Consider the following 15,780-nt stretch of genomic DNA (forward strand, 5'->3'; position numbering starts at 1 on the left):
TTTAGACACCGAGCCACATATGCCACTATGTCTTTCTTCATTCTCCTCAACCAATAATGCTGCCGCAAGTCCTGATACATCTTGGCGGCACCCAGATGAATAGAATACCGAGAACTATGGGCCTCATCTAGAATCAACTCACGAAGTCCATCCATATTAGGCACACAAACACGACCCTGTATCCTCAATACTCCATCATCTCCAACCGTAACCTGCTGGCATCACCGTGCCGCATCGTGTCCCTAAGGACAAGCAAATGAGGGTCATCATACTACTGCTCCCTGATACGCTCAAACAATGAAGACTGAGTGACCGTACAAGCTATAACACGACTAGCGGTAGAAACATCCAACCTCACGAACTGATTGGCCAAGGCCTGAACATCTAATGCAAGTAGTCTTTCATCGACTCGAATGATTGCAAGGCTACCCATACTCACTGATTTCCTACTCAAAGCATCGGGCACAATATTGGCCTTCCCGGGATGATACAAGATGATGATATCATAGTGTTTTAATAGTTTCAACCAACTTCTCTGCCTCAAGTTGAGCTCCTTTTGCTTGAACAAATACTGCAAACTCTGATGATCCGTGAACATCTCACACGACATGCCATAAAGATAGTGCCTCCAAACTTTTAGCACATGAACAATGGCTGCCAAATCTAAGTTCTGAACAGGGTAATTCTTCTCATGAACCTTCAACTGCCGCGATGCATATGCAATCACCTTGCCACACTACATCAATACCGCACCAAGTCTAATACGAGATGCATCGCAATATACCATGTAAGATCCCGAACATGTGGGCAACACCAACACTGGTGCCATAGTCAAAGCAGTCTTGTGCTTCTGAAAGCTCACCTCACACTCGTCTGACCATCTAAACGGGGAACCCTTCTGGGTTAATCTAGTCAACGGGGATGCTATAGATGAAAACCCCTCTACAAATCAACGGTAATAGCCCGCCAATCGAAAAAAACTCCGGATCTCCGTAGCTTATGTGGATCTAGGATAGTTTTGAACTGTCTCAATCTTCTTAGGATCCACCTACATGCCCTCTGCCGATACAACATGACCCAAGAAAGCGACTGAGCTCAACCAAAACTCGCATTTTGAAAACTTAGCATATAATTGGCTGCCTCTCAGAGTCTGAAGAACAATCTAAAGATGCTGCTCATGCTCCTCTCAACTACGGAAGTAGATCTAAATATCATTAATAAACACAATCACAAAGGAATCCAAATACGGCTTGAACACCCAGTTTATCAAATCCATAAATGTTGTCGGGGCATTTGTTATCCCAAATGATATTACTAGAAACTCATAATGCCCATACAAGGTCCGAAAAGATGTCTTAGGGACATCAGATGCCCTAATCCTCAACTGATGATAGACAGACCTCAAATCAATCTTTGAAAACACTTGGGACCCTGAAGTTGATCAAATAAGTCGTCAATCCTTGGTAATGGATACTTGTTCTTGATGGTGACTTTGTTCAACCGCCGATAATCTATGCACATCCTTATCAATCCATCCTTCTTCTTTACAAAAAATACGGGCGCACCCCAGGTGAGACACTAGGTCTAATAAAGCCCTTATCCAGCAAATCTTGCAATTTCTCCTTCAATTCTTTCAACTCTGGTGGGGCCACACGATATGGCAAAATAAAAATGGGCTGAGTGTCCGGAGCCAAATTAATACAGAAGTCAATATCTCTATCGGGTGGCATCCCCGACAGATCTGCAGGAAACACCTCTGGAAACTTACAAACAACTGGTACTGAATCCATGGAAGGAACCTCCGCACTAAAATCGCGGACATAAGTCAAATAAGCTAGACAGTCATTCTCGACCATATGCTGAGCCTTCACATAAGAAATAACTCTGTTGATAGAATGGACAGGAGTCCCTTTCCACTCTAATCGAGGAAACCCCGGCAGGGCTAAGGTCACCGTTTTGGCGTGACAATACAATAAGCATGATAAGGTGACAACCAACCAATACCCAAAATAACATCAAAATTGACCATATCGAGAAGTAGGAGATCTACACGAGTCTCAAGACTCCTAATGGTAACCACACACGAACGATAAACGCGATTTAAAATGATAGTATCTACCATAGGGGTCGAAACATACAAAGGGTCACTCAAAGAATCACGAGGCACCACCAAATATGAAACAAAATAGGATGACACATAGGAATAAGTAGAACCCAAATCAAAAAAAACTGAGGCATCTCTACTGCAAACTGAGATCGTACCTGTGATAACTGCATCAGATGACTCAACCTCAGGCTTGGCTAGGAAGGCACAGCATCGGGGCTGGGCCCCACCACTCTGAACTACATCTCGAGGACGAGCCCTGTCTAGCTGGCCTCCACCTCTAACAACTTGACCTCCACCTCTAACTGTCTAACCCCTACCTCTGGCTCCCTGGCCCCTACCTCTAACTGGCTAAGCGTGCGATGATTGGTTCCAGAATCATGGCACGAGAACTCTGTTGAGGTGTACTGCCCAATAATCTCGGACATGTCCTCCTGATGTGCCCAAAACTACTACACTCAAAACATCCATCCTGGTGTTATGGCTGCTGAAACTGAGACAGACCCGAATAGGCTGGATTAACACGCTAATAACTCTAAATAAGAGGTGCACTGATAGGAGCTGCGGTGCACTGTAGGTTGGTTTCCAAAAATAAGGCACATAAGGACCATGTCCCCCTGAAGCACGGTGGGATGCCTGAAGTACTGACTGATATGGCCTGGGAGGATGGCCTCTACCAAAAGTACCTCTGCCTCTAGATGAGGCACCATGAATCCAGCAGAATGGCAAGGTCTCTTGTCAGATCCCTGACCACTCCCCTGATCTAGAACCATCTCGACTCGCCTAGCAACATTAGCAGCTATCTGTAAGGAAATCTCACTCCCAGTCTCCTTAGCCATCTGCAATCTGATAGGCTGAGAAAGTACCCAAATAAAGCTCCTCTGTGTATGTGTGTGTGTGTGTGTAGGAAGCAGAACAGTAGCATGACAGGCCAGATCCACAAATTGAGTCTCGCACTGAGTGAAAGACATGGAGCCCTGCTAAAGACGCTCGAACTGCCTCTGATAGTCCTCTCTCTGAGTGATAGGAAGGAACTTCTCAAGAAATAACTGAGAAAACTGGTCCCAAGTAAGAACAGGTGACCCAGCTGGTCTGGTCCATTTCTTGGCGGAACCCGACAAATGAAATGCAGCAAAGTCGACCCCATTGGTCTCCACGATCCCCATATTCTGTAGCACCTCATGGCAGCTGTCCAGATAGTCCTGGGGATCCTCTGAAGATGCACCGCTGAAGTGAACTGGGAAAATCTTGGTAAACCTATCCAATCTTCATAAAGCCTAGTAGACATAGCTGATCTATAGTAGACATAGCTGATCCATCACCGGCCTGTGCCACAACACCCGGCTGAACTACCCCAACTGGCTAGGTTGCTGCAGTCTGAAACTGGGGAGCCAACTGCTCTAGAGTGTGAGTAGCGAGAGTCTGTGCTCCTCCCTTGGATTGAGAGACGGTTGGTGCCTAAGAAATGTGCCGGCCTGTGCCACACTCTCCATAAGGCCCACTAAATGGACCAAGGCGTCCTGAAACACTAGGGTGGCAATGAACTCCTCCGGGACCTGAGCTGGTCCGGCAGGAACTACTTGGGCTTGACCTCCTTGTCAAACTCTAACTGAGACTCCGCTGCTGGTGCTGCTGCTCGAGCTCTAGGCTGAGCCCTCCCACGGCCTCGGCCTCGGCCTCTACCTTTGCCTCTCGTAGGAGCTGCCACTGGGGGCTCTGGTAGCTGCTCAGCTGATGATGCAGTGCACATTCTCGCCACATGTGAGAGAACAGAATAGAAGGGTTCAATCAGCAATGATTGAATAAAATCGCACTACAGAGAAGAATAGAAGTGAAACTGTTCCTAACTTCATAGCCTCTGGAAGATAAGTTCAGATGTCTCTGTACCGATCCTCCAGACTATACTAAGTTTGCTCGTGACTCGTCACTCGTGAGACCTATGTAACCTAGTGCTCTATAGAAACTTGTCACCACCCGGAATTCCCATCATCGGAACCGTGATGTCGCCTAACATTTCACTTACTAGGCAAGCCAACGTTATAACCATTTACTTCTTTTAACAGTTTAAATGATAATATAATAAAGAATTGACACAATTGAAATATTCTAAGAAAAACTTGTGGAAGCTAAACTAGTCAATACCAATTACAAATACCTGAACCTGGTGTTACGAGTGCACGAGTTTCTAAAGTAATACATATAAAGGTCTGAAATAAGTACAAAGTTGTCTGAATGAAGTTATACAACTAAAAAGAAAGAGGATGGGGACTCTAGGAGCTGCGGGCTTTGAACAACCGTACCTCAAGTCTCCGCCAATATCCAATACGGGCACGCTAATAACCGCCATTGGGATTGACTCCAAAATCTGCACATTGTGCAAAGTGTAGTATCAATACAACCGACACTTGTACTGGTAAGTGCTAAGCCTAACCTCGACGAAGTAGTGACGAGACTAAGGCGGGTCACCTATATTATAACCTGTACGCAGTGTAGACATGTGGTTTTTGACCCTCCCCAAGATTTTACACATTTTTAGCGTAAAATATTTAGTTTAGGTTTAATATCGTTATTTTAAATAGTTTTGACTCTTTTACTTTATTTTATAACAAAAAATAGAAATTACAAAAAAATAAAATAAATATTTTCATCTTTAGGTTAAAGTCAATTAGTATATTTATAGTATTATAACATTTGAAAATGCAAAAAAATTAGGTTCACACGCAGTATTTAGTTTTATATTAGTTTATTTTAATTTAGACTGATTTTTACATTTTTATAGATACATTATATTATTTAGTCTTTTTAGCCTAAGTTCAAACCTAAAAAGACATGGTCCAACCCAATTACCCTTAGCCCATTCTTCCTAACCCATAATCCTAGCCATCTATTTCCTTCTAATCCAATGTCCATCATCCCTTCCCACTTCCATATAAAATACCCAATTATAGAAACTCTACCCTAAGTTTTCAATGGATAGACCTAGACTCTAAGCTAAGAACGGCGGGCTTCCCTCTCATTTTCCGATTTCAGCTACCCCACCCTAATCTGACTTCATTTTTCCTGATTGTTAGGGGCGAAAATCTGACTTCCTTTTTCTTGAATCTCATTTGTCTGCTAGTGGTGTACAACCAAGAATATTTGGCGTTGGACAATAATGGTGGCTACTCGTTACCATCACGTTATATGGATGCTGATTTCCAGGAACATTTCCTTTTTGAAACATTGAGCATTCACTTGCGCGTCAATCTCTTGGGGAACAAGCATCATATCCTCTGTCGAGTTTTTTCCGGTCCAACGTCCAACATATATTTTGAAGTGGTTGTTCGAGTTTGCTATTGACATAGCCCGATTGATTTGCAATTTTCAGCTTTGTTCATCAATAAAAGGTCCATTTCTCAATTTTCATTCTCATTTTTATTGTGTTATGATAGCTCGGTGCGCGTGTTGGCTGATTTGTGATTTTAAATTGTTTGAGTAGCATGTTTTAATTTTCATTTAAATTGTTTTAATTAATTTTATTTCGATCGTGATGTATGTAGTCTTGTTTCTTGAATAAATGCTTTTAATTGGGTTCTTAGCAAGGAATAAGAATGGACCATAATGTGGGTTTCAGACCATGAGGAATCTAGCCAAGTAATAGATCATGTTAGCTAGCCTTTTTTCCCCAATAATATCTTGTTCATAAATTTGGCCTCACAATAATCTTAAACTAGTTTTTAGAATAAATAATCCATGAATATTCGTGGCTTGCTTTAGGCACGATTTAATATAAATTGTGATTGTGTACACGTTCGCGTAACATAATTATGATCTTAAAAATAAAATTGGGTTATGAATTCGCGCAACTTTGATTAAACGATCTTAATAATAACAAAGCGTTATTAATTGTGCACACGTTCGCGTGACATGATTTTTGACGCGCCAAATAAATGGGTACACATGCGCGTGACCCGTTTAAAGATAATTCCTTAATTAAAAGAGGCAAATGCACATAGGTTCTAAAATGAGTAGTTAGATAATTTATTAAAGCCAAGTATGATCAAAGCGACCGTGCTAAAACCACGGAACTCGGAAATGCCTAACACCTTTTCCCGGGTTAACACAATTCCTTACCCGGATTTCTGTATTCGCAGACTATAACAAAGACTCAACTTCCTCGATTCGGGATTTTAAACTGGTGACTTGGGACACCATAAATTATCCCAAGTGGAAACTCTGAATTTGATGTAAATAATCCCATTTCGGTTGTCACTTAAATTGGAAAAAACTCCTTTATATACCCTCTCAGGGTGTAAAAAAGAAGGTGTGACATGCAGTATATAAAAATGACAGGAAATAGGAATGCTAAACATAATTTAAACAACCAACTGAAATAATAATCACAGCCTCAAGAATAAACCAGCAGTGACTAGAATTACCAATTTCTTAACAGTTCAAATAAAAAATGGAAGCCAACACAAATCAAGTAAAAACATATAAACTGTTGCGGTGCGCAACCCAATCCCACCAGACATCACAAAATCCTACCTTATTTCACTGTAACAATATCAACAACACTAAATAATATAAATATGTTGCGGCATGCAACCCGATCCCACTATATGTCAATATCACAATCATAATTCACCCTTATTTCACCATATCAATCCACCCTTATTCCACCTGCTGCATCGTGCAACCCGATCCCGCTGTGCAATATGAATTCACCCTTATTACACCTGTTGCGGCGTGCAGCCTGATCCTACCATATCAGTACAGAACATTCACTATACACAATCAAATCAATAGTTCAAATTATAAAGCCTTTACAATCAATAAATACCAAACTGAACCAAAGGAAACCTTGCACAATATAGAATCTACACAAGTGACACTACACAACGAGACCAATCAAGCAATTTACAATTAGAAGGTGCAAACAAGTCAAGTTAAGCAAATAGCATGAATTCGTGAAAGTACGAAAAAACTAGCATCATTAGTAGGAGAAGATATTGACTAACAGGTAGCAGTTAAACATGGAAAGCATTTAAAACATATAATAGTTAAGATAAGAAAGTAAAAAATCAAGGAAAAATAGTAAATCATGGAGAAACAGATAATTCGGCGGCGTATAAGCACTCATCACCTCGCATATATGTCGCTCATATGAGAATCACATAGCACTTAGTCTGAGGGTTCCTATTTCCCTCAAGTCAAGGTTAGACACAACACTTACCTTGCTCCAAGGACCACTCAAAGCTCAACCACGCCTTTGCCTTTCAAACTAGCCTCCGAACCAACAATATCTAGCAAATTAATTGTCATTCACCCCCAACCCGGATATATAATTGGTTTTGGAATTCGACCTCAATTTGAGGTCTAAATCCCCAATTTATTAAATCCCTAATTTCTATCCAAAATTCCCAATTCCACCATGAAAACTTTAGATTTTTGGTTAAAGATTTGTGAAATGTAATGAAAGATGGAAGGAAAATGAGTTAGAATCACTTACCAATATTTTGGGGAAGAAATGGTCTAGGAAAAATCGCCTCTAAGGTTTTAGGTTTTGAAAATGAGTGAAAAATCCCGTCTAAGTTAAGTTTTAACAGCTGCAGATGTCGCAAATATGACCAGGGGTTCGCAATTGCAATTGCGAGAAATTCTTCGCAAATGCGAAGCTTCCCCAGCTCTGTTGTCATCGCAAATGCGAACAATTGTTCGCAAAGGCCTGTGATGATCGCAATTGCGATCCTGAACTTCGCAATTGCAAAGGTCCCCTTCCAGCCCCACTGCTCGCAAATATGTTTTTTCTTCGCAAATGCGACGCTCGCATTAGCCAGGCCTCGCAAATGCAAAGTCTGCAGATCTGAAGCACTCCAGCTATGATTTCTAAGTTCAATTCACCCCGCAGCCTATCCGAAACTCATCGGAGCCCTCGGGGCTCCAAACCAAACATGCACACAAGTCTTATAACATCATACGAACTTGCTCGGGAGATCAAATAGCCAAAATAACACTTAGAACGTTGAATTTAGCACCAAATCAAATGAAATTTCAAGAAAACTTTGAAACTTCTAATTTCTCAACCGGATGTCCGAGTCACGTCAAACCAATTCCGTTTCTCACCAAATTTTACAAAAATGTCATAATTATTATATTGGACCTGTACCGGGCTCCGGAACTAAAATACGGACCCGGTATCAACAAGTCCAAACATTGATCAATTCTTAAAACAATTGAATTTTTAACAAAAATTCATAACTCGAGCTAGGAACCTCCGAATTCGATTCCGGGCATATGCCCAGGTCTCATATTTTAATACGGACCCACCGGGACCATCAAAATACGGGTCCAGGTCCATTTACTCAAAACGTTGACCGGAGTCAACTAAAATTGACTTTTAAGACAAAATTTCTTATTTTATCAACTTTTAACATAAAAGCTTTCCGGAAACACGTCTGGACTGCCGACACAAAACGAGGAGGGTAAAAAATGAAAATTTTAAGGCTTAAAAGCGCAAAATTGAGTTCTAAAACATAGATGACCTTTCGGGTCATCACAAATTTAATACGTAATATAGAATAGAATGTGAAATTAAAATACATGTACATCGCATAACCCTTTGTATGTTACCAGGAGTAGTATCTTTTGCATAACTTGTACATGAAACAAACCAACGTAGTTGTATTTATTGGAAGGATGTTTAGTCAGAAACTAATTCAGGTTTCTGATGTGATCATGAATATTAATTTTGATTAAATATATTTTTTTAAAGTTCAAATATTAGTTAGCAAGATTGCGTAGCTAGCAAGGACGGATATAGCTTTTAGGGTACGAGTCCAATTGAATTCATAACTTTCTACACGGAATATAAATTTATATGTAAAAATCTACTAAATCTCGACAAATATTAAATTTGAACCATTAAATGAATTCAATGAATTTAATGGCAAAAATCTTAAAAGTTGAATCCAATAAATTATAATTATGTCCTGACCACAGGATGATTAAACTAAAGAGGCAATATAATCCATCAGTTTGGTAAGAAAGTATCTTTTCATTAAAAAAGGAAATGAATCAAGAAAAGTTGATAGGGAACATTAATTTAAGATAATCTGTATAAAAATGTGGTGGCTTTTTTTTAATGGCTAACTAATGCCTAAAAAAAGGGGATCTACCCATATTAGTCCTCACAATAAACACAACCAACTTCTCTCCTTACACAGAGATTTTGCAGCCAACTCTCAGATTTATGGCACCAAGAAAAGACCTTTCCAGAATAGGCCAAGAAGCCTTTGCTCTTCTTGACGAACAAATTTACGGAAGAAGTAAAGGAAACCCTAGTTTTTCTCCTCCTTCTGCTGCTTTAAAACAACCAATAAAAATTTCTATTACCAACACCAACCTCAGAAGTCTAATCTTGTTCAGTTAAAACCAGCTTCTGCAACTGAAGAGAAAGTTATTAACAGTTATGAAGTTGTGCAGTTACATGGAGGGGTTCTTATTTGTGATTATTCCAAGAGAAAATATTCAAAAGCTATGGCGTATTACTGAGTTGTCCCTTTTTAGTTAGTTTGTGCACATACTTTTGCATATGTATGGTCGATAAAGCTACTTTGTATGTTGTCGGAGTGGCCAGTCTTAAATCGGGTTTCGAGATGAAAATTAGCGATTAGTAGGTGCTGCTTAATTATGTATTTAGCCTAAATAGTATACTTATAAATTATGCCTTTTTAATAATTGTAGCGACTTTATAAAGTTGTCATGTAAACTGCAAAAGTCATCCCAAGATTTTTCAAAAGAAATTAGTTAGTCACCACAAAAAGCAATTAAAGTCGTTTCAGAAAAAAAATATTGTTAAAGAATGCATTTGTTCCTCATCGATTGTGTAAGGGTTTTTCTAAAAGGGTTTATAATATTCTGGTCACTCCATTTGTTGTCTTAAAATTTTGGTTAGATGCTCAAATTCTTTCACATAATATCTGAGCAAACATTTGGCCTGGAAAGCATAATTGCACAACTACCTTCTCTCGGTATGTCCTATCGGCTATCGCTATGGGTTCCTCTCTCTCTCAACTCAGCCATCTGCTTTGTGTACCCTCCCCATCCCCCCTGCCCCCCCCCCCCAATTTATCAAGCCACTAGTATGGCTCTAATCACATATTATAAGCATGTTGAGCCTAATCTGTCTCCCTCTAGTTTAGTCTCTCTCGTGTTGAGCCTCCTCCTCTCTCTCTCTCTTTCAAAAAAGAAACCCTTGTATCGATGACCATGAACAGGTACATTCTCTAATACCTCCCGCATATGTGAACCTCACGAACAATAGTTACATGTGCGGGAATGTGTTGGTGGATGTACTTCTCCCTAATCATAATTTTGTAAGAATTTTCAAAGAATGTCTATAATGCCTTGAGCCACTACTCTAATATTGTATTAAAATTTTGCATTGGATGCTGATTTGATTGGAGATAAACTAAACATCGGAATATAAAAATAACAATAATTAAAGTAAAACTAATGATAGATTTGATGAAGATAATCAAAGGTAATCTGAATAATGAAATGTAAAAGAAATCTAGAATCTTAAGTGAATTCTCAAGCAACAATTGAAAATTGTCCGATCGCCTCCGAAGAACGACAAATTAGGAACCTTAGATATAAAGAAAGGAGAAGAAGATTACCTTCAAGAACCCAATTCTTGAAAAGAACTAATCCAAAGTCGAACCAAGATGTTCCAAATCTCTCTCAAAAAGTTTCTTATGTCAAAATATGCTAAGTGGATAATGAAATAATCTTAGGATAGCTATTATAAATAACCAATGGGTAAAATAGAGAAAAGTTTCAAAGTTAATTTTCCAAAAAAAACTCGTCAGGCCAAACCGTAATACACAGCTGAATAGTGTCGAATTTCAGAAGCTTATTTTCTTCAACTCTTCGGGCCCCTCTTGAATTGTTAGCCAACAGTTGGTGAAACCGCATCACAGGTTTGGCTTGAGTTCTTGATTCTTCAATTCTTAAGACTCCAAACATGATATTCTTTGCATGAATCATCCAAGTGACTCTCCAAACATCTTCTAGTCAATTGTTAAATATCATGAAACTCCTTAGTATGCATTCCTCGGGCGTTCATGGACTCGGAATGAGTGAATGAGTCCACTAGATAATTCGACGTCATCTTCAATATTCTCCGGTTTGCCCAGACTTTCTAAGATTGTATTAGATGCTCAAATTCTTCTTGTAAAAATTGGAAGGAAATTCTTTTCCCTTCCCGTCCACTTTTCTAAAATTTTCAATGTTTTGTTCTGCCCATATTTCCTAACTTCTTTTATTTTCCGGTATTCGAAACTTAGAACTTACTAGTTAGACTTATTCGAATTCTCGTGGAAAAGTCTCATTACGAGGTAAAATATTCCCTTACAAGAAGTCTAATTTTGTTCTCACGACTTGATTGAGAGACTTCTAATTAAGAGTAAAGAGATTTTAACCAAAAAATTTAGTAAACCAAGAAAATTGGAAAGGGAAAAGGAAAATAAAATGCCAAATACAGATCACGCTGCCTTCTCTTTATGTTTGCTTCTAATAAAGAAGGTCCTATTCCCACCGAAGGAAGATCAGTTTAATACTACTGAATTTGCATCCTCATCCATAGAAAATTCAGATTGTTCTCCAACTTTCTGCAAATTTATTTAGATCAAGTATCCAACATATTCCCTTTCAGAAGATCCCCCTTTTCCAATTATATACTCCAATTTGCATATCTTCAAATAACCCAAATATCTAAATGAGATGTTCTTAAATATTAATCATATACCTTGGTGACTTGTATGTAGTATGAAATCGAGCGTATAATTTGTGATATTTGTCCATATAAGAAATTAGCTAAGTAGTGGAATTACTAGTACATATGATATATCCATTACTAGTCATATAAATATGATCAAAACTAATCTTAAGATATTACAACAACAACAAGAAGAACAAAACAAATTAAATACTTTGTATTCCCACATAGTTCCTATGGGTCACAAATGACGACACGAACCTGTATGCGTCGTCAAATTACAGTTTCGACCTCGTTTGCCCGGTTTTGATTGTCGGAACCCTTCTTAACCACTTAAGTGACTAGTTTCGCACAAACTCATCCGGAACCTTTGGAAATCGATCCGACCAGTCCCGATAAGTCGTAAATGACGGCTCGAACCTACGGGTTCGGTCAAATTACCATTTTTCCCTCAAAAAGAAAATTTCGAGGTTTCGGGTCGTCACAAAGAACATGATAAGAACAAATGCAGAATCCAAAGAGTGACATGGCAGATGAAGAACAAAATTCCGTTTGGTAATCCTAATTTTTCACAACAAATAATAATAGAAATCGAAAAATAAGAAAATGTAAAAATAATAATAGCAATACATGCCCCACTTATAAGATTTCACTAGGTCGTTGTTGTTGTAATAATAGTAATACAGGGAGAAATTCAAAAATAGCTAGATTTACAAGTGGTCATTCAAAAATAATCACAGTTTCAAAAGTATTCGAAATTTAGCCACTTTTCATGTAAAGATAAATCTGAACGAAAATACTGTTCAAAATTCGGAAAATACTCCAGCATAAGTATACTAGAACTCCAGCATATTATAATGGAGTTCCAGCATAAGTATACTGGAACTCCAGTATAATATAATATATTGGTCCAGTATAATATGCTGGAAGTTCATACACCGGTGCACCGATCTCCAGTATATTATGCTGGACCGATCCCTGTTGCAGTTAAATAATGGCTATTTTTCAATGATTTTATAAGAATTGACTATTTTTGAATGACCAGTCCGAAAACTGGTTAGCATGTGCTATTTTAACGGTAATACATGTTATGGGAAAAGACGGAGGAGATACAATCCTAGGATATTAGAAAGCATAATATTCCCTAGAAATCAATATTCACAGAACGCCCATATTAGCTACAAAGTGATTACTATTTAATTACTTTTCTCTGTCCCTTTTGTTTAAAGTACATAGGAAGGTGATTAGAAAAGTTAGGAACAACTTATTTAATCAGATGCTTAACGCCACTAATGATAAAATAATTTATTTTTAATTTGGAGTAAAGGAGTATTAACTAACGTTTGAAGCTCAGAAGGAATCTGATTCACCGCAACATACGCTGTATCATTTTTGTTCTTTTCTTTTACTTAATTTCTTTGAAAAAGTAATGTTACGTAAAATACTGATTTTAATAGTAATTGTCACCACCTTCCCATGATTATTCTTACTTTTACCACATTAATAATGGAGTTAGGCTTCCCAATCATCAACAAGTGTGATAAGAATTAGTGGCGGATCCAGAGCATTATATATGGGTTTCGGAAACTTACTAACTTTTGCATAGACTCTGTATATTTTTTAAGGAATTCACAATATATATATATATAAAACTGGAACTCAATTATTATTGTATATATAAATTTGAGATTAACATAGGAACTCATACATTTTTAAATTTTGGATCCTTCCTTGAATCACGAATGGTAAGTTTTTTGTTGCTAGCTAGTCAATATTACTGTATTTTGGTCTAATTAAATTAAACCAGGATTCATGGCGTATTTTGCACCGAGAGGATGCATGTGGTACGTAATTCCAATTTTCAAAAGCAAATCATCTCTGTGTTTGTGATGACCCGATAGGTCATCTTGAGTTTTAAATTATAATTCTGCGTTTTGAAGACTCCAATAGCTTCTTTAAGCCTTCCACGACCCGCGTGCGCAATCTGAGTATTTCTCTGAAAGGCTTTTATGTTAAAAATTGATAAAATATGAAATTATACCTTAAAAATCCATTTAAGTTGACTCCGGTCAACGTTTTGAGCAAATTGGCCTCAGATCCGTGTTTTGATGGCTAAAGGTGGGTCCGTATCGTGATTTAGGACTTGGGCGTATGCTCGGATCTGAATTCGGAGGTCCCTAGTTCGAGTTATCGCTTTTTGTCGAAATTTTGATATTTAAAGGTTTAAAGAGTTTAAAGGTTTGACCAATGTTTGACTTTGTTAATACCAGGTCCGTATTCTGGTTACGGAACTCGGTACAGGTCCATTTCTATATTTATGACTGTCACACCTCCTTTTTGCGCGCCCGCCCCGAAGGGTTAAATGCGCGAGGGTTTTTCCAATTTAAGTGACAATATTCGAAATGGGATTATTTATTTAATTCAGAGTCGCCACTTGGGAAAGGTTTGGCTTTTGGTGTCCCAAGTCACCGGTTTATCTTGAATCCCAAATCGAGGAAATTTTCGACTTTTCCAAATGAAGTCTGCGAACCAGAAATTCTAAGTAAGGAATTCTGTTGACCCGAGGGAAGGTGTTAGGCACCCTCGAATCCCGTGGTTCTAGCACGGTCGCTTAAATTGTTATAATGGCTAAATATCTGATTTAAATACATGTTGTGACTTATGTGCTTTTATTAAGTTTAAACCGCTTTTATTATTATCATTTATTTTTATAGAATTGCAACGTCGTGAAAATGCATCTCGAACCACGTCACAATCAATGCACCCGTGGTCGTCGACACATTTTGACTCCGTTGAGATTCGGATTTGGGTCACATCAATGTGCACCCGTGTTTAAGAAGGTTAAATTATTAAAGGTGCGCCTAAAGCAACTAGCGTATTGTTATTTTGGGAAGGCCGTAAAATTCGCTAAACGGCCTGTCCCGAATTCTAAGTATTTTAATATATACATTTAGAGGGCCCCGCAGCTTGTGCATTTTTGTTTGTCGAGGCTCGTCTCATTTTTATTTAAAAGGATAAACCTACAGTGACTATATTTTCCTATTAAGTTCGTCTCTAAAATAAAAGAAAATCTCTTAATTAATTACATGCTAAAAACGTATTCTTATCAATTTCTGATTGGTTACTTATAAAGTGAAGAGACGTCATACCTTACAAAAATGCTTTGTTGGACAAAGAAATTACATATGAGATTGAAGAAATGCAACACTTAATCCGAACAACATCCTTAAGTCGAGTTTAAATTAAATTGCTTAAGCAGGATTAATAGAGTTCCTTATTAAAGGATGTTACTGATGATGTTCAAAACTCGTCCTATAAACTGCCTAAAGAAGTCGAAACTGGGTAATTCAAAAACTGTATTAACTTTGGCTAGATTTAACAACCATTCGCCCTTACATATTCAAAACATGCTAAAAGAGCGAGTTTAAGTTAACAATCGTATTAAATAGCTGCACATTTCATTAATTATATTTACATCCTGGATACGACTAAACGAGTCAAATGTCACAGTTTCAGATTGGCATAAACTTTAATTAAATACAACCTTACTAATGTATCTCTATTGGGCTCACAGACTAGAACTTACACAGCTTAACAACATTTATATAAAAGGAAACTTGTGAGCAATGCAACAGATGATTATAACTCCTTCAGTTCTTTCGATTCAACTTTCATTGCAATATCAGATAGGTTCGAAATGTGTACCTGAGGAGATGCTTACAATGAAGAAAGCAGGGGGTCAGTTGAGTAGCAGTGTAAATGAAACAGCAGCAGTAACAGATAAATAGCAGCAGGACCAATTGAACAAAATCCCAGTGCAAAAGGCAACCAGTGCCGATGGAAAAAATGACAGAATGACAGCAATGACCAGCAGTATAGAAACAGAGATCCAGACAATCCAATTCCAAGAGAATCA

At 38.2% G+C, this 15,780-nt stretch overlaps 1 protein-coding gene across 1 annotated transcript; it reads right to left on the bottom strand.

Moving 5' to 3' along the window:
* Nucleotides 1-271: 271 nt before the first annotated feature.
* On the bottom strand, nt 272-2,943 carry LOC138868380 (uncharacterized). Its single transcript, XM_070145930.1, has 2 exons — nt 2,791-2,943; nt 272-736 (listed from the first exon to the last, which is right to left on the bottom strand). Exons 1-2 carry the CDS (start codon nt 2,941-2,943, stop codon nt 272-274), a joined length of 618 nt encoding a protein of 205 aa, XP_070002031.1.
* Between the last annotated feature and the right edge of the window lie 12,837 nt (nt 2,944-15,780).

The sequence above is a fragment of the Nicotiana sylvestris genome, chromosome 5 (assembly GCF_000393655.2).
Source record: "Nicotiana sylvestris chromosome 5, ASM39365v2, whole genome shotgun sequence".
In the NCBI taxonomy this organism is placed as follows: Eukaryota; Viridiplantae; Streptophyta; class Magnoliopsida; order Solanales; family Solanaceae; genus Nicotiana; species Nicotiana sylvestris.